This window comes from Dendrobium catenatum, unplaced genomic scaffold (genome assembly GCF_001605985.2).
Source record: "Dendrobium catenatum unplaced genomic scaffold, ASM160598v2 fragScaff_scaffold_1061, whole genome shotgun sequence".
Taxonomy (NCBI): Eukaryota; Viridiplantae; Streptophyta; class Magnoliopsida; order Asparagales; family Orchidaceae; genus Dendrobium; species Dendrobium catenatum.
Window position 1 is genome coordinate 2004717 of NW_021319523.1, and position 22364 is coordinate 2027080.

Here is a 22364-nt window from a genome sequence, read left to right on the forward strand (position 1 = left end):
GAGAGGAAGAGCCAGGGCCGAATACCTCTTCTCTTTGGTTACTTAATGTCGCGTGAGGAATCGTGCGTGAAACGACTCGAGGGTGGCTTCGACGTGCGAAATGCGGCGACGACGTGCGGGCAGGTACGATTTTTTTTCTTCTTTTTTTTGTATGCTATTAATAGGTCAACAACATCCTCTCGCAAATGTCTAGTGAGAACAACCATGACTAAAGCAAAAAGATATGGACTTAAGGCTGATCCTTGATGTAATCCAACCGAAATAAAAAAATAATTGGTCAAACCACCTTGTGTTTGAACACAAGTAATAGCTCCTGCATACATATCTTTAATGATTTGAATATAGAAGGGGTAAAAGTAAAAAACAATATTCACCTTTCCTACAAAATACATTTATATTAATTATAAATATGTAAGAACCGCCCGCATATCCCCGATAATTGTTCCGGTTAAATGTTTCGTAATAAAATGAGAAAAGTTCATCGCATTGCAAGTCACAGGTGTAACACCCCACGGTACCCCTTAACAGTACTATAGAGTGTAACAAAAAAAAAATATAACATTTCCATCACTAAACATTTCATTCATTTCATTTTAATTCAAATCTATATAAACATTATCTAATGCAACAAAGGAAGCATCTAATAATTCTCAAGTTTCATCAAAAACCTAGTACAAAGTCACTAAGGAAATCCAAATAACTTCAAAGTAATACAATATTAAAATTGTTTACTATGTGCAAGTAACTAGTGCACTGGACTACGAATCAGAGTGATTGATATAAAATGCATTGATAGGATAACAATTATGATAGCACATAAGCTATTCACAATTAGTAATGTCCGCGCAATTATAGTGTTGAATAATAGAAATGTTACTGAAAGTAGCATACATGAAGAGCTGCTAGCAAAATAAGAGTAAGGAAAGTACAAAATTATTGGAGCATAGAAATAATAAAAGCATGAATGACCATGAAGAAGACAATTATTTGAAATGCCAAAATAAATCATTTCTAAAGAAAAATTCATCAATAATGTAAGCCACCGAATCCGCAACCTATTTTTACAAGCGGACAGAGGGTTATATCCTTATGATAATATTAAAATACACTTGAAAATAAAATCTTGCATGTGCTCCGACAAACATGTTAAAGTTATAAACATAAATGTCCAAGAATGCTGCAAGGGGTCAAATGCTCACTAATATAAAAGTCTATTTGCAAACTAAACGTACTCCGCATATGCTCTGACAAATGCAATAAATTTGCAAGCACCAATATCTGAGAATGTTGCGCTGGTCAAGTGTTCAAGCTTCACCTCCTCCATGAAAGGACTGGTGTCTACCTAACTTGAATCATAAAATGCCTCCCAAATTCCTACAAAAATAAAAGTGACTTTGATGTCACCCCGATAATGATTGTGTTGACAAAAAATCTCAACCAAAGGGGTCAAATCTCAAAACTAAGAAAAATATGAATTCTTCAAATGAAATATATCACTTAAAAACTTAAAATTAAAACTCATTCACCTCCCGTAATCATTTATCATGGGTGATAAATTTGATATTAATATTAGCTCACAAAGAACGAGTGTCGTGTCAGGTGTATCACTAAGATTCATACTCAAATAAACTCTTGCTAGCAGGGACGTGTCACGTGCCCTTTGATTGGATGATTTTGTCGCAAAATGACACCATTATATTACGATCAAGGCCAAAACGCGTATGTTCCCTAACGGCTTCAAACTCTTAAGTAATGAATCATAGGGTATATTCGATAGGCATAAACCCCTTTGTTAGCTAAGGTGTATTCGGATCTATCCCCTTAGATAAACAACACCCCACGTATACAAGGTATTCTTAGACAAAGCAACCCATGATTGCTGATAAGGTGCCTTCTGTCAGGTTAGGTCGACTACCTCCTCTGACTACGTAGATTAGGGACCATGACAGCTCGGGATGACGGAACCATGGTATCTTGATCGGGCTTGTCCTCATTCCCCTATCACCAGTTTTAAGTTTATGGTAATAAATTTTTAAGTCATAAACTTCAAAATTCTGTTGGCTCAAGAAAAATGGCATGAATGCACAAATCCCGTTTTGCAGCCGTAGGATTCCATTTCCCTTAAGTCAGATTGAAATTAACCAGATTTCTCATAAGGGTAGTGTCAGGGTTTAAAGATCTGAGGTTCTTACTTCCTATAAGCACAAGCACTCATAGTTAATTACCCCTCTTACTACATAAGAGAGAACTCTTGATTAAGGATGAATAATTTATAGGTATTTTAGTCTCGATTGTGGAAAAATTGAAGGTAAACCCAATCAAGATCCCATGGTTCCGTCGTCCCGGGTATACCATAGATTTCAGTCTACCAACACTAACAATCATTTACCGTAGTGTCCAGAGAATCTGATTAGCAGCCATGGGTTGCCTCCTCTCAGGGATCTTGAGTAGACTAAAGTGATTAGATGTTGATTTTAGTTTTAATTTTTGTTTGGGGATTGGGGTTTACATCTATTAGAATACCCATAAATTAATTTAATTTTGGGATTCATAACTTCATTTAGAAGTAATACCGAAGTTTGGATTGGAGTGGGTCTTATGGCTTCTTTAAGAAGTAGCCCAGGGATTTAGATTTAGGTTGGGACTTATTGCTTTCATAAAAAGTAGCCCGAGATTTGATTTGGAATTGGAGCTTATTACCCTATTTATGAGTTGCCCAAGGATGGGTCTTATAACCTAACTCTACAGCGAGGTTGCCCGAGAATTTTAATTATTTGAGTAGGACTTATGACTTCACTTATGAAGTAGCCTGAAAAGCGGGTCTTACAACTTAATCCTTTTTTTTAAACTAAGATGCCCATAGGTTTGAATTTTAGTTTGATTTAATTTATGATCATTGTTATTTATTTAACAATTTTCTTAAGATGTGGGTCTTACGACTTCACTTAGAAGTAGCCCGTTAATTTGTTTAGTTTTGGGTTTACGACTCCAATTAGGAGTTGCCCGATAATTTGTTTAGTTTGGGGCTTATGGCTCCAACTAGGAGTTGCCCTGATATTGGGACTTATGGCCTCTTTTAGAGGTAGCCCGAAGAATTTCGGTTGGATAGGTCTTATAGCTTCCTTAGAAGTTGCATAACAATGGGTCTTACGACTTAGAACCTTAAACTAAGTGGCCCGAGGTGTGGGTCTTACAACCAAGCCCTATAGACTAGGATGCCCGGGTGAAGGGTTTAGGCTTGTATCATCACCTAAACATTTCCCTCAAATGTCGGACTTACCGCTTCTATTAGAAGTGGCCGGGTAGTTTTAATTAGGGATTAGGAATTAGGTCAACTTTTACCTAAAATTTTCCCTAAGGTCGGGCTTATGACTTTCCTACGAAAGTTGCTGGATAGTGGGTCTTACAACCTAATTCTCATAAATCAGGCTGCCCAAATGTCTAAATTTGATTGTTTGGAAATTTGTTCTGAATTCGTTTGAGTTGGTTGAGTTTGTGATTTTGACACCTCGGGGTTTTGACACTGTGTTGGTGTTTTAGTTGTTATGTGCTTGTAGCTTTTTTTTTATACTACAGTAGTCCACTGCGTTACCTGTTTTCTAGTACTTCTGCTCTACTAGTTTTTCGTACTCGGCTTTTCTTCCTTTACAGAACTTTATTTTACCTACAGTAGTTAGATTCATTCAATTTATTTATGATGCACTGACTGCTCATTTATTTGTTTGCAGGTTCGTAGCCAGTGGTTGCAGCAGTCAGGGCTCATAGTTGTAGAGGATAGAATCCAAAGATAGTTGCAAGAGCTGTTATAGGAGGGACTTTAGAGAGTTTGTCAGATGTTCAAAGTCAATGAGCATTGAGAGTTTGTGAGGATTGTGTTTGAGAATTTTTGGAGAGTTTGAGAGTCAATGTTGTATATATTATTTAGTGGAAACTTCTCTTCTTCCCTCTTCTTATTTATTGCATTTTTATTTTAAGATTTTTTTTATTTGATTAATTAAATAATCAATCAATAAACCAACTCTAAATTCCGTTTGCTCTCAAAAATTTTTAAATAACTCTCGGGTTTTAAAACTTTTAGAATTTAAAATTATCTCAAATTTGAAATGCTCTCGTACTTTGAAATTTTCAAGTTCATAAGAAATATTCATATATTTTAAAATTATTCTATTAATTTTAATTGATAAATTAATTTTGAAATGATTTATCACAATCCTTATCATCTCATTTAGTTAAAGGAAAAGAGGTTATGCTTTGACGATCATAAACCTCCAAAATTTCAAGAGGAATATCATTTGAAATATTACGATAATTAAAAGTTTTCCGCTTAATGTTACTTGTGTTAAAATTTCTTAAAGAGGGTTTTCATTTAAAGATTTTCAAGATGTCTTATATATATATATAGGGCTAAAACAATAGCCAATAAATTCTCACTTATGCTGAGTGACACTTTGGAGAGTAATGAGTGTTTATAGGTTCTCCACTCCCTCGCATTTGATGACATAGGAGACTTCAAAAGATTTCAATTTGTCAATTATTTTGATTGATCTTAATCAATCAATTCGTATTAAATCATAATTAACTAAATCAGTTAACTAATATTTAAATGTCAATTTTAACATTTTAGTTAAATCAAAATTCAAATTGGATTTCCTTCATTATTTTAAGGAAATTTCGGCAGCCTCCCGACGTCTCCTCCCCACCGAGGGAGAAATCGGGGCGGCATCTGCCGAAATTCCTTCCTACCTGGACCTAAGGTCGACGGCGTAGGGTCTTCGATTTTACACCATCCCACCATAAACTAAGATCGACTTCGTGAGGTCTTCAATTTCAAACCATCCCAGTCGGATCTAAGATACAACGGCCCGGGGTCTTCAAATTTTAAAATCATCTACCCGGATTAAAAACCAATGGTGCAGGTCTTCAATTTCAAACCATCCCGGTCGGACCTAAGGTACGACGACCGGGGTCTTCGACTCTTGCTTGAAATTCATTCTTATTTATTTATTATTATTTATATATATAATATTATATAAATTATAAAATAATATATTATGATATGGTTATATCATAATATATTATTTTTATGTAATATTATACTTTATAATATACATAAAAAAGAAATGAAATCATCTCGGGCATAATCGAGTTTGACTAGGGTGATCGTTGAAGGAGCAAGTCGGACTTCTGATTCGACAGGTAAAATTTTTGAATGGGAGAAGTCGGATAGCACGAAGGAGCTAAAGAAGCGGCTTGTGTGATTTCTATACCTCTGCGAAGCAACGAAGTTGGGTAGCCACGAAGGAACGGAAGTAGCGACCGTACAATCCCTACACCTCTTACAAGGAGTCGAAGGCAGGTCAGGCATAGGAGGTGGAGACGGACGGAGGTTGGGTCGTCAGGCTAGGCGTCGGCGTCGGATGCGGGTGAAGTCGAACGGCAGTAAGAAGTTGAAGGATCGGCTCGTGCGATCCTTCCCTCCCGCGAACTGAAGCTGAACAACAACAACGAAGAGGGAAGATGAAAGGCGAAGTCGAACAGCAACCAAGGGAGGCGGAGACTTCGAATGAGATGAGCGATGGAAGAATGCGAATGTCTTCCTATTCGCTTTGTCTGTCATTTTTAAACGATGAGCGACTGTTATTTAGCGAGGAGTTGCTTCGCTTCGTGGTGTGGGGCCGGCTCGGAGACAGGTATGCTGGCTTAAATTTTTTTTATTCTATATTTTTTTTCAAATTCATATCCCAAATTTAAACCCTAAAATTATACATTAGATTTACAACCAATGCAACCTATTTAACAAAGCCTTAATCGAAAGCACTCTCTCATTATCGAGAGGGGTAATTAACAATAGGGGCTTGCACCTATAGGAAACTAGAACTCATATTATAAAATCCTCACAGAATATGGGTGAAATCTCTGGGTAGTGTCTTATCAAAACTCAATTTGCTTCTGAAAATTCACCTGAAACCTAAGCAAGTTAAAAGTCTCTATCGTCACATAAACATAAAAGAAACAGTGTGGAGAGGCCGAGGAACGGGAATTTTCAAAGCCCACAATTGCATCGATTTAGGTTCGACGAGGCTGATTTGAACTGATCGGGTTAAATCAAACCCGATCGGATCCAATTTGACACGATTTGAGTTGCGTCAACACGAGAAAAAAAACATCAATACTCACTTATTCCATAAAATAGATTGTATTATGCTTCTGGAATGTCAAAATTGTTGGTAAGGACACCCATGTCATCTAAGTCACCATACAAGAGAAATAAGCAAAACTTATCCACAAATAAGATGAGAATAAAAGTTTTGAGCAAGCAATCAAATTTTGCAAAGCTGAAAGCAAATCAATATATACGAGAAATAAAACTCTGCAAAAAAAATTTAAAGTTCACGTGCATGCACGAGGTGAGGAGCGTGAAATCTAGCATGAGCAAATGGCAAGCGAATTTGGGATTCATAAACAACAAATTTTACAAGCAAAATGCGGATATATATATATATATATATATATATATATATATATTTAATGTGTCTCAAAATATGTCTATGGCACTTTAGTAGAGGACTAACTTTATTGATCAATGCACTGGATATGAAAGACAGATTAAGTTTATGTCCCAGAGATTTTCTCTACAAGGAATGCGATTATAAATAAGATTTATTTTAATTCTAGAGGTCAAGGTTTTCCAGAGAAGCAAGCTCCAAAGGTTAATTACATCCTGGATATGTCAATGAACACTTTTATTAAAGAGTCAAAGCTTATACTCAAATTAAATAAAAGTAATGTAAGTTTATCAAGATAAAAGCCATAATAAGTGTATAGTAAGAAATTAAGGACTAACTTATCAAGTGAGTATAAAACCCCCGGTCATATTCTCATGTTTCCATCATTTCGAGTTTGCAGCGCTCTTAGTCTACTTAGTTAAGTGGTGACCTGAGGATCCTTATTAACCATCATAGTTTACCTCATCCAAAAGGACCTTCTAGACCAAGGTTGTAGACCTAGTGTTAGGATGATAGATGGAAATTACACTCCACAGATATTAGGGAGAGATCCAAACTAGACTTACAACACAGCGTGGTGGTACATGCCAAGGCTGACAAGTCCCATTTACGATATCTTTTCTATCACAACGAGGAGACATTCGAGCTTATTCGATCACACACAATTGAACTGTAAGTCCCACTCCTTTGATATCTCCTCTACCACATTGAAGAAATATTCAAGATTTCACTCATTGGATGTCTTCTTTACCATATTGAGAAGACATCAATATATGTCTCATCTCCTCAACCACATTGAGGAGATGTTCATATATTTCACACCCATCACATCTTCTTTATCATATTAAGAAGGTTTTTTGGCATTCTTGATCACACATGATCAAGTTAGAAGCCCTATCTTTAATATTGTCTCTATCACATGGACAAGATGCCCCTTTTTCCTATTGATCAGCCTTAGAACCTAGGTAGCTTTATCAGCCTTAGCAGATGCCACTACATGGTACTGTAAGTTCAGTCTAGATTTCTCCCCCATGCGGTAGTGGAGTGTAATTCTTGTTTGTCAGCCTAGGATTAGGTCTGCACCCTTGGTTTACGAGATCCTTTTAGATGAGATAACATGTTATTACTAACAAGGATCCTCAAGTCTAAATAGACTAAGGGCACCGACGAACTCATAATTATGAAACAATGGGATCTTGAGCAAAGTGTCATATTTACTTGATAAGTTAGTTCTCATTTTATTATCGTTCACTAGTTTTAGCTTTCACCTTGATAAAGCTACATCACTCATATCTAATTTGAGCACAAGCATTAACTCTTTAATCAAAAGTATTCTCAGATATATTGGGGATATGATTAGTCAGAGAAGCTTACTCTTCTAGGAAACCTCAACCCTTAGAATTAAAATAAAGCCCCTATTTGAGACCACATTCCTTACAAGGGAAATCTCTAACATAAACTTAAAATTCCTTCCATCGACCCTCACGAGCGTATTATAGTTAGTCTTCTACTGGAGTGCCATAGACACCGATGGGTAGCAGCATCTGAAGCGAAAGCAGCATCCTAGCGGGGTCAGCACGACAGACAAGCAGGTTAGCCTCATAGCACAATGCAGGGAAGAAAGTACGCGACACGGGCAGGCTCGGTTAGCGGCTCAGTGTGGGAAACGCAGTCATTCCAGGTCATTCCTGGGTTTTCGGGCCAACCCGAACTCGACCCGATTTTTAAAACAGGTCGAAAATCCTAACCCGAACCCAACCCGGTTCGGGTTAGGGTCAACACGAACCCGAAATTTTCGGGTCGGGTTCTAATCGGATGTTTGAGTCGTGTCAAATATTGACACCTCTATATATATATATATATATATATATATACACCCAAAATGTGATTCCTCGTCTTTTTTTTTGTAGGGCTTATGCGGCTATAAAAAAGGCTATAGACATTACATATGACTTGTGGCATGAGCCAATAAATGATTGCTTTTGAAAAAGGAAAAAATATTAAAAAAACCTACTCAAAATCTCTTGCACTCTTTTTTCTCCAATTCCCAATATTTTGTCCCTCAAATCATTGCACCCACACCTATATATGTCCAGCCAATATACGAAAAAGGGGAAAATAAATTTGTTAAAATAAAAAAGCCACAGTCCCACACTAATGCGCCCAACCCAGCTCACATCACTCCCATATTCTCTCGTCGTTGAAGCTCCTAAACCCATCCCACTGCTCTCATCAAATCCTCGCCTCCCATGTGAATTGCCCTCATGATGCGGACATCCGACGGTGGACATTAATCAAATGAAGAAACGAAAAGTCCTATGGGAGGACAATCTTGCTTCCACCAGCCGCGGGATGGATCCGGGCTCGTGGATTGAAGTCCCTCGGGTAGGGCAACGCAGTACCCACCAGCCGCAAGAAGAGTCCGGGCTTGTGGTATCGTTTTTATTTTCTTTTTTTCTTTGTTATCCGCCCTCTCATCTATAGTCTCCATCATTCATCATCCGTTTTTGTTTTATTTTGTTTGATTTTGGTTAACTTTTCTTTTGGATCAAACATCAACCCCCTCCACCTCCATAGTCAGCCGACTACCTCACCCCTAGCCTCTTCCCTCCACAAATTTTGAATTTTGAATTCAAAATAGCCTTTGATTACCTTTCTAAATTAGATTTTGTTAATTTGAAAAGTCATTCACTTTTGAATTCAAATAAGTTTGAATTTCAAAATATTTTCAATTTAATAAATTCTACATTATGGAACCTCCTCAAATTACTATCAATCTGAAATTAATTTCAGATTTAATTCGCCCAATACAATTTAATGCTTGATCCATATACGTTGTATGTGGACACTTCTCCTCCCGCTCCATATGGCCGGCCCCCTATCTCATTTCCTTTCTAATTAATGCCTCTCCATTAAGGCCCTCAATCAACTCCAATCATCCCTAGTAACCACAGGTCCCCATCCCTCATCAAATCCCAATTAATCCCTTCCCAATTAAGGTGATTTGAAATTCAAATTTTCCCTCCACTTCCCCTTTTTTTTAAATCTGAAATTAAATTCATATTTTAATTTTTCAAATGACCCCTCCCCCCATATCCGTTCTACATCAGTTTGGTATCAGAGCATGATTACCCGGGGTGCGGACTCGACAGAGTCGAGCACTTTTCTACCTCAGGAGAATGATGCGGACATCCGACGGTGGACATTAATCAAAGGAAGAAACGAAGATCGACGGCCGAGATCCCTTCATTTTATCTTAGTTTATTAATTTGAATTTTTATTTAATTATGCATTTACCTTTTTTACCCTTAATTAAGGGACTTGTTTTATGTAAGCCCAAGGGGCAAAGTTGTCTTTTAGTTTCTTTTAAGGCCTATATATAGAAGTCTTTGCTCTTGTATTAGACGATGATGGATTATTAAAAAAAAAAAAAAAGAATTGGAGTCTTTGTCTTGATCTCTGTGTGAGTTCTGGGGAGGAAAAGTCCTATGGGAGGACAATCTTATTTCCACCAGCCGCAGGATGGATTCGGGTTCGTGGATTGAAGTCCCTTGGGTAGGGCAACGACGTACCCACCAGCCGCGGGGAGAGTCCGGGTTCGTGGTTTGTATTGTTTTTAGTTTTTTTTTTTTTTCTTTGTTATCCTTCCTCTCATCTATAATCTCCATCATTCACCATCCGTTTTTGTTTTATTTCGTTTGATTTTGGATGACTTTTCTTTTGAATCAAACATCAACCCCTCCACCTCCATAGTCAGCCGACTGCCTCACCCCTAGCCTCTTCCCTCCACAAATTTTGAATTTTGAATTCAAAATAGCCTCTTTATTACCTTCCTAAATTAGATTTTGTTAATTTGGAAAGTCATTCAATTTTGAATTCAAATAAGTTTGAATTTCAAAACATTTCCAATTTAATAAATTCTACATTATGGAGCCTCCTCAAATTACTCTCAATCTGAAATTAATTTCAGATTTAATTCGCCCAATACCATTTAATGCTTGATCCACATATGTTGTATGTGGAAACTTCTCCTCCCTCTCCATATGGCCGGCCCCCTCTCTCATTTCCTCTCTAATTAATGCTTCTCCATTAAGAACCTCAATCAACTCCAATCATCCCTAGTAACCGCCAGTCCCCATCCCTCATCAAATCCCAATTAATCCCTTACCAATTAAGGTGATTTGAAATTCAAATTTTCCCTCCACTTCCCCTTTTTTTTAAATCTGAAATTAAATTCATATTTTAATTTTTTAAATGACCCCTCCCCCCATATCCGTTCTACATCAGTTTGGTATCAGAGTATGATTACCCGGGGTGCGGACTCGACGGAGTCGAGCACTTTTCCACCCCGGGAGATGATGCGAACATCCGACGGTGGACATTAATCAAAGGAAGAAACGAAGATCGACGGCCGAGATCCCTTCATTTTATCTTAGTTTATTAATTTGAATTTTTATTTAATTATGCATTTTCCTTTTTTACCCTTAATTAAGGGACTTGTTTTATGTAAGCCCAAGGGGCAAAGTTGTCTTTTAATTTCTTTTAAGGCCTATATATAGAAGCCTCTGCTCTTGTATTAGACGATGATGGATTATTCAAAAAAAAAAAAGAATTGGAGTCTTTGTCTTGATCTCTGTGTGAGTTCTGGGGAGGAAAAGTCCTATGGGAGGACAATCTTATTTCCACCATCCGCAGGATGGATCCGGGTTCGTGGATTGAAGTCCCTCGGGTAGGGCAACGCAATACCCACCAGCCGCGGGAAGAGTCCGGGCTGGTGGTTTGTATCGTTTTTATTTTATTTATTTTTTTCTTTGTTATTCTTCCTCTCATCTATAGTCTCCATCATTCACCATCCGTTTTTGTTTTATTTCGTTTGATTTTGGTTGACTTTTCTTTTGAATCAAACATCAACCCCTCCACCTCCATAGTCAGCCGACTACCTCACCCCTAGCCTCTTCCCTCCACAAATTTTGAATTTTGAATTCAAAATAGCCTCTTTATTACCTTCCTAAATTAGATTTTGTTAATTTGGAAAGTCATTCAATTTTGAATTCAAATAAGTTTGAATTTCAAAACATTTCCAATTTAATAAATTCTACATTATGGAGCCTCCTCAAATTACTCTCAATCTGAAATTAATTTCAGATTTAATTCGCCCAATACCATTTAATGCTTGATCCACATATGTTGTATGTGGAAACTTCTCCTCCCTCTCCATATGGCCGGCCCCCTCTCTCATTTCCTCTCTAATTAATGCTTCTCCATTAAGAACCTCAATCAACTCCAATCATCCCTAGTAACCGCCAGTCCCCATCCCTCATCAAATCCCAATTAATCCCTTCCCAATTAAGGTGATTTGAAATTCAAATTTTCCCTCCACTTCCCCTTTTTTTGAAATCTGAAATTAAATTCATATTTTAATTTTTCAAATGACCCCTCCCCCCATATCCGTTCTACATCACCTCATCTCTTCCCTATCTCACACATTCGTCTTTCCCCTATCCCTTCTCCCTCTCTATCTCCCAAGTTTCTCTTCTCATGTTTCTTCCCAAAAATTGAACGTTCCACTTGTTTCTCCCTCCCTACTTTGGAAGAGTAAGCTGCATAAATGACTCATATCCTCTAAACCAAAGGTCTGCACCATTCCATGCCAATCACCACAACTCGTTTCTACACATGCCAGTGAACATCATTTACATAAAAAAATCACTCGACACAGCCCATGGAGACCGATAAGAACTCTTTAGTCAAGATGGGTCGACTACCTTAATTGACTATGTAGACCAATATCCACGATAATTTGAGACAACAAAACCATGTGATTTTAATCGAGTTTGTCATCAATCCCCCCACCATCCTCTCTAAGCTAACGATGGTAAATTTATTTCTTTCCTCAATCCAAATACTGCAACTATAAGCTAAACATTTAGTGTCTAATAACTAGTCTTGATCAAAAATTCTCCCCTATAAACAACAGTAATTAACAAAAATGGCTAGTACCTATGGGAAGCCTGGAATAATATCTTTAAAGTCCTTGCAAAAATAATGGTGAAATCTCAAAGTAGTATATTATCTGGAATTCAACCTAACTTCTAAATATTTGACCCTGAACTACACTCTATGGATGAGACATGCAAATTTTCAAAGCCTGCAATTGTCTAACTATTGATGCTTCTACCAATAGCAGTTGATTTTGGAATAGTAATAACCATATGATATGAGCATAGATTTTTTATCAATGCAGAAAATCAACCATAACTAAACCAAACTACTCGAATCAATTCGATTTGGTTTCATATTTTAAATATATGATTTCAGTTTTTAGTGTTGAGTTTAGTTTGGTTCATTTAGTTCCAAACATAGTTTAAATTTCATCCAAATAGAACTCCTTGTGGCATCCATCTTGGTAAAATGAATAGGGAACAAGTTGCAACCATGTTAAGTAAAGAAGCCTGTATCTACCAGAAAGAGGCTTTGGTGGAATACTATAAGGCATGCTGAACAGCTTTCCTTCATCTGCATCATACTGTAGTACTGAAAGAAGTCCCTTCTCATCTCCAACATACCTGATTAATTCAGGACATCTACAGTTAGTTGCAAAATATATTGCTAACCAAAATCAGTGAGGAACTAAGAAGAATGAAGTTATTAGAAAATGTCCAACGCACATCAAATAAGTTCCACTAATAACAGCAAAGGCAGTAATGTTGGATTCCCACTGCAAAGAATAAGATAATTTCCTGCATTGGAGATCCCAAACCTGCTCTAGTCAAAAAAATTCTTTAATAACTATCAGAATAATGCCACAAAATGCTAAGAAAAAAAAAACTTCCTTAAGTGCAGTGCCGAAAAATGATAAACAAACATAGAAAATCTGGAACTTTCATGTAGAAATCATTAGTTGCACACAGAAATCTTAATAACATAAGAACTTTCATGCTTTCAACAATGATGAAAAGACAGATCTGGGAAGCACTTGAAAAATATACTGGAATGCAACCCATTAGTACAAATTGACTGGCAATTAAAGACATGCACTGAAACTTTAGAGCATGAATGCAGAAAGTCACAGGAGTATCCTCTTGGCAGCATTTTTTCCAAAATAAAGCATGTAGAAAACCATGATCATAAAGAATTGATGATTATGATGATGATGATGTTTATAAACTCATCCAAACCACATAATCTCATCTAAAAAGAAGTTGTATCCAAGTAGAATTGGTCTACAGGCATAACAACATAATCATAAGGAAGCATGCATTTTCCCACCAATCCAAGTTGTATCAACGTCTTGAAATAATTAAAAATAAAGTAAAAATATTCAAGTTTCTACCAGACATTTTGAATATTCAAGTTTCTACAAGACATTTTGTGACACCTAAATTTTTAAAAGGGTGAAGTAAAATTTCTCCCATCAATTATACTCACTATCCGCACATTTCAAAATTATCAAAATTATTTTATAAAATTTTACATTCTATCCCAATCATTTTAATATATCAAAATGTTATTCGTTCAGAAAAAATGATGCACGAACCCCACATTCTAAGTTAGGGCTCCATTCTTCATGTGGTGGATTAATGTTTAATTAACTAAATTTCCCCCAATATATAAATCTGGAGTCTCAACTTCCTATGAGCGCAAGCCCTCATAGTTAATTAGCCCTTTCACTGAGGGGAGAGCACTCCCGATTAAGGATGGGTTACTCTAATATGGTTTTAAATTCAAGCTTAGTGTTCTAGGATTTGTTTGGATTAATGAGAGATGTTTGTGAAGAATGGAGGTAGACTTGATAAAGATCTCATGGCTCTGTCATCCCGGGAATACCAATGATCTCAACCTACCAACATTAACGACCCACAGGCCGTAATGCCCAGGGAAACTCATTAGCAACCATGAGTTGTCTTCTCTCAAGTATAGCAAGTAAACCAAGGTGATTATATATAGATTTTACTTTCTTATGATTTTTTGGTTTTTAATTAATTTGGTGGGTTTATAGCAAGGAAGCTTGCCCAAATACAATTTGAGATTGGGCATACAGCCATTGAAAAGCCTGAATTTGATCAACTTAGGGCCTATATCCATTTCCACGTAGTGTACACTAAATAAGAACACCAAGATAACCTGTTATCCTAAGTGTCTAATAAGAGCCGATATATAACTTTTGATAAAAACTCATCTTCGCATTATATAGAGGGTATGAACGTCTCAATGGATTTCGAGTCTTAATGCTAACAATTTTGAGCGACAATCGTCACACTCGAGAGAGCACAAGAATGCATCAATTCTATAGCTAAGTATGTTGATGTTATAAACTACATAAAATTCATGTGATTGATAAGTGATTTCAATTATTTATAAATGCAACTTGCACTTGTGCTTAGTATAAGTTTAATGGTATAATCTTTCTCGAGCTCGACTCGATAAAGAGCTCACGAGCTAAACTTATCGAGCCGCAAGCTCGAGCTCAAGCTGAAACTCAAGCTTGTTTGTTATATGAGCTGAGCTCGTGAGCTGGCTTGTAATTATTTAACCAATTGATTTTCTTCCTTAAACAAATCAACAAATAAAATTTTTCCTCCAATAAAATCTGCTATTGAGAAAGATAGCCTATTATTTCCAAAAAAAACTGCTAGGATTTGAAATGAACTTTATCATTCCAAGAAAAAAAACTGCTTTTAATGAGATTGTAGCAATTTTCAAAAAATTTAAAAAAAAAACACAACTAATGCAACAGTTCTCAAAAAATAAATTAAAAAAATGGCTACCTCCTCTTCTCCCCTTCTCCTGCAACGGCCAAATCGGGAATTTACCAGCCAAATCGCAAGCTCGAGATATTCAGCAACAACATGCCCACTTCTTTGGTGGCATGCATTCTACCTCTCCGGCAGTATCACATTGTTGGAGAATTTTTGTATCCTCAAACGGATTGCATATTTTATAATCGGGCACGGCATAAGAATATGATATATCACCGAAGGGTAAAAGTATTATTTCCTTATGGACTCAATCATAAAATTTACAATTTGAAACAGAGATTCCTCCACTCAATGTTTGGTTGAGTGGAGTTTATTTATTTCTGGGGTACAGACATCCCATAGGTGCAAGCCCCTATGGTTAATTACATCCCAAATTTGATTTGGGAAAACTTTTGATTAAACTAGTGGTTTTGCTTTCTTTTTTTTTTAAGTCATTTAAATATTGACTAAAGTTTAATTTTTTTTTTTATTTTAAAATCCATGAAAGTCTTAGTAAAAGGATTTGGCCCTTTAGGAATTTCAAGGAAAAGTTGATCAACTAAGGATTAGATTTTGGGAATGAAAGTCAAAGGAGATGAAGTAGGGGCACTTGATTCTGAGAGAAAACTCAGAGGTGCCCAAACTATCCTATGATGGGCTTTACATTTTAGCATCTAAATTTAGTTTGAGTTGATATTTTATTAGAAGATTGGGACTTACATCCCAACAACACTTGTTGGAGGAATTGCCCGAAAGATGAGGGCTTATAGGGTGATTTGAAATCAACCCTTACCTGGGACCCTAAGACTAAGGTGAGCACCACCGATAGGTAGTGCCTCGAACCTAAATCTAACGAGTGCAAAGAGGGACATACAAGCTACACCTCACAAGAGGCGTAACCCGCCCGACCTTTGGATTTATTGTCCCGCCTGGAAGGGACTACCAGCTAAACTCCCCCTAATCGCTTTTAAAATCATGTTATTCGGTCTCAATGCAAATGTAGAATGGTAGGGTTGTTTTTATTTAGAAAGTAAGTCTTACAACTTGGCTTTGAGGCCAAGATGTCTAAGCATGTGGGTATGCAAATGCTGACTCACAAAGAAAAAGACTTTTGTTATCTAATCCTTATATGGAGGCATTCTATATGCAACATGCTTAGGCTATGCATGATTATTTTAAGCTTTTGGAAAACTTGACCCTTTAAAAAAGAGCCATGCAAATTTTCTTTTGTTAAAAAACCAAGAAGCCTAATTTCATTTTAGTTTGCTTACATTTTAAGGGATAGAAAACTTAGTTTTTTATCCTAAGAGCCTAACGTAGTCAAGTCCAGGCCACGCCCACAGAAACAAAAGAAGAAGCTTAGAAAAAAACATGCTTTTCTAATGCGCACCCAGTAAACACTTCAACACATGCTTATATATAAATTAAGACAGAAATGTAAATAATGTCCCAGTTATTACAAACATGTTTGGCAGCAGAGTTGCCTGCCATTATACAACCCAGTTATATTTACAGACTCTACTTGTGGAGGTCTTCAAGCTTTAACCTTCAAGGAGGTACTTTCTGCTCTGATCTTCCTTGCTTTCTAATCCAAACCCCACAAGTTTTACACTCTAAATCTAATCAAATACATGGTGTAAAAAAAGAAAAAAAAACTCAAATATGCAAAACAAAGTCAGGGGGCAATTTATATAGCAAAAATATGATCATCTCAAAATTGGCCTAACACTTAGAGTGTTAAGTGCTAGGCCCCCTGCTTCTACCCTATTGGCCACATCTTTGGGGGGGTTTTAAGCAGTACCTGTCATGCAAACAGTTTATTATTATTTATGAGCGCCCCCCTTTTAGATATGGCCACCTGCACAGAAAAGCATTTATATCTTTCTACACTAAACACTTAAGGGCAAGTGCCCACAACGCAGACAATCCAAAATTCAATCACTCCACAACATCAATCACATGCGCACACAAAGAAAAATCCTAATCCTAGCATGCCTAAGGGGTTGTGCATCTAAGTGTGTGAGGCTTGTCTGGTATGTCACACTAAGGGTCCTCCTAGAGTTTGTGTCTAAGGAAGAAGTGCCCAACATGTGGCTTTTGGGCCACTTGTTGAGGGAAATTCTCCTTAGCTTTTGAAGCTAAGAAGAAGAGGTAGGAATCTGACATTTAGCTTTTGGGCTAAATGCTGGAGAGTTCCCTTTAGCTTTTGGAGCCAAAGAGAGGAAAAAATCTCCTACAACTTTGGAGTTGGAGGATAATTGGGAGAAAATACAACTTTTGGGTTCCAAATTCATGGAGGTCTTTGGACATTTTGATGTCCAAAGAGAGAATTGCCCTTTTCCAACTTGAGTTTGGAAGGGAAAAGAGAAATAGGACTTGAATCCTAAGCTTGGGGTGAAGTTACTTGTTGTTTTTGGTTCAACAAGTAAGATAATTTGGAACAAAAATTGGATCACTCAATATAGGTTGAGTGAAAGTGGGCTTCGTACAACTTTTGAGTTGTAGGAAAAGTGAAAGAACCTATGGCTTTGAGCTAAGGTAAGGAATTCTTTAAGACTTTTGGAGTCTATAGGAGTGAAAGAGGATTTGTAACTTTAAGGTTACAAATCAAGAAGGTGGTTCCTTGAATTTTTACACCGATTTAGGAAAAAAAAAAAACATTTTTTGTAGAGTTTGGATAGCGTTATACGGTTGTCTTCCAAACCTCCTAGAATCAATCTTCCTTCTCCATAATAGATACCAAATATGTCATATCAATTAACTATTGGTAACCTCTCCACTATGTTTTTTTCCCTCTTGCTATCATACATGATAATTTGGAGCATTCCTCAAGGCTTCCAAATGTTAGATGTGTGAATCCTGAAGCCCTAACCTAGGAGCTATAAACCATCCACATGTCTACTCTTAGGTCTCCTCTTATGATCTTGCCAAAGGTCTTTCAAGTGGTTCTCCTAGAAATCTTTCAAAATCCCCAAAGATCACGATAGTCAAATTTGAATTTGGGCAAAACTTTCCACATGCATTAGGAAGTTTGCCTTCCCTCTTCAGCAAATCCAAAACATTTGTACGGAGAGTGGAAGTCCTCTTTCGTATTATTGGGGTACAATTACCTCTACACTTAATAGTAAATTGCCGGACATTCTCTAAGCTCCAAATTATTATAGTCGCAATGAATTAAGTTTTAGGAAAACAAATCCTATAGCCTTCCCCACCCATGATTCATTTTGCTAACAACACAAAAGCTTAGCAAATAAGACTTACTCTACTGTCCATCATAATGATGATTTGGAATTCTCTATAAAATTTACAACCTAGGTTCATTATCACAAAAAACATTGTAGCTTAGAGCCAAAAATCTGATGCTTCCTCGCCTTGGTTCTTTCGGATTTTTGAAACTAAGACCATATGAACAGAAAATACCTTCTTAGGCTTAGGAGTCTAAAAAATCTAGCCATCCTCATTTGGGCCAAGTGCCGCTTATATAGGTAGAACAATGTACCCCTCATAATTTAGTAGTCATCAGAAAACTACAAACATACATCTCTTATGCCCAATGTATTCTGGAGCACACATCAAACATTCAAATATGTCATATGCATACGAAATTTATTTCTAACTTGGAACCCTTAAACTAATCCAAGAATTCATCATTCACAGGCACCTTAGTTTTGTTTGTTGAACGCACCTAATCTAACAAAAATTCACTCATGCTGTGCCGGATTTAGAGACTATCTAAGGCTCTAACTTTAGTGCTCCTACACATGATATCTTTGTAGTTGGTGGGAACGCAAAACCTAAAACTATCATCCTTGTGTTGGAATAAAAATGGAAACAAACCAAAATAGGCTTCTCTTCCCTTCCTTTGTTAAATCATAAAAATTGACCAAATGATACTCCTCTTCTCATTTTCAGTATGCCCTAAATGGAATCCTCCAAAGGTCTGGCAAATCAAACATCAGTTACAATGAAGTGGTGAAGCAGTATTATCTCAAGAAACAAAACTCTAAGTTATTCCCTCTCATTTGTTGAAACAAGATCAAAAAACAATTTCCCTCTCGCCATTCGCACTTACCCTTATCGTTTAAGTGAAGATCACAAACCCCTCTATTATGAACTACCAAATATCATAGAGTCTTTTATTATGGAACCTACCACTGAAATTTTTGTAAGCATCTTTAATTATGGTACATTCTTTCTTCTCTAAAACCTGAAGGTAAGATAGACTTATTCAATATTATCATCAGTTGTTTATTGGATCACAAACCAATGCAAGTAATACGTAATAGCATTTTCAAAGTAATTCATAATCTTATGATTTCTCATCCAATTTTGCATTAAGTCCACTAATTAAGCAATGACTTATGTCCTCCTATGGTAACCAACCAAATGTATCAAATGTGAAGATCCTTACAAACATGAACATACATTTAAATTTTTGACAATTTGTATGCTCTTTCACTCTACACTTAAGATTGTAGAAAAAAAAACTTATTTCTCATTTTCTCCTATAAAGTTACAATTTCTTAAGCTAAATGTCTAGGAGAACTAATCATTTTGAATCCCCTAATTGAACATTTCAAATGTTCGAAAACGGGTGGATAGTCATAAGGTTGCATATACCACACTTCTACCAAACATAAAAGTAGTCAGAAATACCTCCCTACCACTTATTCACCTCTGTCTAAATTATAGCGAATTGTGTCATTCTCTTTCGAACTACCAAACGTTCAAAAGGGATCTCCTCTAATTTGCACCTACAAGTTGGCACTTCATATTCCGCTTTTCCTACAAGTTGTAAGGAAACCTACTAAGCTAGCACACACACTCCCTCTTTTCTCTACAATCAAATAATTTAGTAGGAAACTAATTTCATCCTCATCTTTGGTCCAATCCAAATTTGCACAAGAACTGAATATTCGCTTTAATTTTTCTATTATAGGATACAAATGTTCAACAGAAAATACCTCTTAATGGGAGTATAGTAACTTACCACAAAGTAACAGGTAACCCTCTACTTCCATTTTATCCTCCACAAATCACAAATTTGGAGGGATGAAAAACCTTTCTTTTCTCTTTCTGGTTATTTTCACAAAACTTCCTTACATGTCCAACAGGAATACACTTCACTAGTTTTTGGCATTTAAGCCGTAGATAATTGCCGCAATTGTGCAACTTAACTCATAATCTCTCATTCCTACTAATAGTCTTATTTAGGGATGTGTAGGAAAACCTCCAACAAATAATCGCGCTTTTTATAGAGGAATACCATCAAAGACTTAGGAGTTCCAAAGTAACTACTCAATTGGGCTTTTCCTAATATCCAAACTCAAGTTGGGAGAGGTCGTGTCAACTCTCTTTACTAGACATACCAAAAAGTATTTCAACAGACCCTTAATGATTTGCAACCAAAGTTGCATTTTCTCCCCATTCCTCTTCCAACTCCAAAGTTGTAAGGAGACTTCTTCCTCCTTTAGCTCCAAAAGCTAGAGAGAGCGCTCCATACATTTAGCTAATAAGCTAAATGTTAGATTCTTACCTATCTTCTTCCTTAGCTCCAAAGTTTTTAAGCCCCGAGAGCAATTCTCCTCCAACAAGTGGCCCAAAGTCATCATGTTCGGAGAGTTCTCGTTCAACTTTTGGGCATTACCTTAGTGTACCGCATAACCTCCTCACTGAAAGGACTTTAAGTGAAGAATAACATAAAATACACATCAAGCTCAACACTTAGTGCGTACAACCCCAAGGATATCCTATAGGACATCTTAATATGATTAATGATTTTTTTCTTTGTGAAATTGCGCATTAATGAGATCGATGAATTCATGTTTATCAAGATAAACTTGATATGCCCTTGATTGTTATTATTGCTGCCGTAGTGGCCACTAAAAATTCAATATGGGCGGCTTCATCTTAGAAGATTGATCAACAATTAGTACTATCCTTTGATTGAAGATTTATGATCAAAATGACTATTTTCTAGTGCAGTGTTGTTGCATCATAATCTAGAAAGAGAAGCTTGCTACTATAAATGATATAATTTATTTTGCTTTGCATGACAGGTATCTGGTGTTTTTTAAAACTTAACCTTTACACAAGATCGTAGCCATAATAGGGTAGAAGCAAGAGGGAGGCCTAGCAAAAAGAATTAAGCATCATCAAACTATAAGTGGAAATTAGCGAAAAACATCATTATTTTAAAGTCCTCAATAAATTTGAGAATGATATAAATAATTTTACTAGTATATAAAAAATAATGTGACCTGAGCCTGACTATCCAGTTTTGAGCACATATTGGAGATACACATTTACTACAAGGACGACAATTCACTTCCTTTCCTCTATTCTTATTCTGCGTTAAGTATTGACTTTAGATATAGGAATCTAGGGTGTGAAAAGGGTATGGTGTGGATATTATAGATCAAAGAAGAGCTTACAAAGAGAAAAAGAATCAAATGGGAGAATAAGTAACATCTAGGTCAATGATGGATATTCTCTGTGAGATAAGCCCGACAAAGGGATTCTCGGTTTTGAAGGTGGGAAGGTGGCTATGAGAAAGCTAGGAAAGACCCACCTCGAAGTAGATTTGGGTACTGTTAAGGCTAATGTTAAACTGGGTTGTATATGAAACAACTCAGCTGCAGAAATGCTGGTTGCTAATAAAATTGGACTTTATCCGTACATCTTTCCTGCATTATTTAAATCACAAAGCATTTGTCCTTTTCCCCAGAAAAACCATGTCTGACTAAGGGTTGTCACTATTAAAGCATGTTTTCCTACGACTTCTTCTTCTTGTTTCTTAGTGGCTGTGGTTGGTGCCTGAGACATGACTTACGTTAGGCTCTTAAGTATAAAAACGTAACGTAGTTCTTACTCCCTCTTTAACGTGGATAGCAATCTTAAAAATAAATCAATAATTAGGCGCCTCCATTGCTTTTCAAGTAAAAAAATTGCATTGCTCCTTTAAGAGCCGAAGTTTTCAAAATATGAAATTAAATCATGCAATAGCCCCACTCATATTGCATATAGAGATGCCGGGCTCAACATTTTAAGGTTCAGATAACAAAAAATAAACTTTTTCTTTCCATTTGAGCGGTCTCAAGCATAATGATTACCCTAATGC

General features: G+C 36.6%; 1 protein-coding gene across 2 annotated transcripts in view; it reads right to left on the reverse strand.

The window, feature by feature from the left end:
- Positions 1 to 22364, reverse strand: part of LOC110094874 — a 144091-nt gene that overhangs the window by 94729 nt on the left and 26998 nt on the right. For both annotated transcript variants that reach the window (XM_028698279.1, XM_028698278.1), the window contains 2 exons: positions 13175 to 13266; positions 12969 to 13072 (listed from right to left, as the gene is read on the reverse strand). In XM_028698279.1, coding sequence (XP_028554112.1) covers positions 12969 to 13072; positions 13175 to 13266 — 196 coding nt within the window. The remainder of the gene's footprint in view (positions 1 to 12968; positions 13073 to 13174; positions 13267 to 22364) is intronic.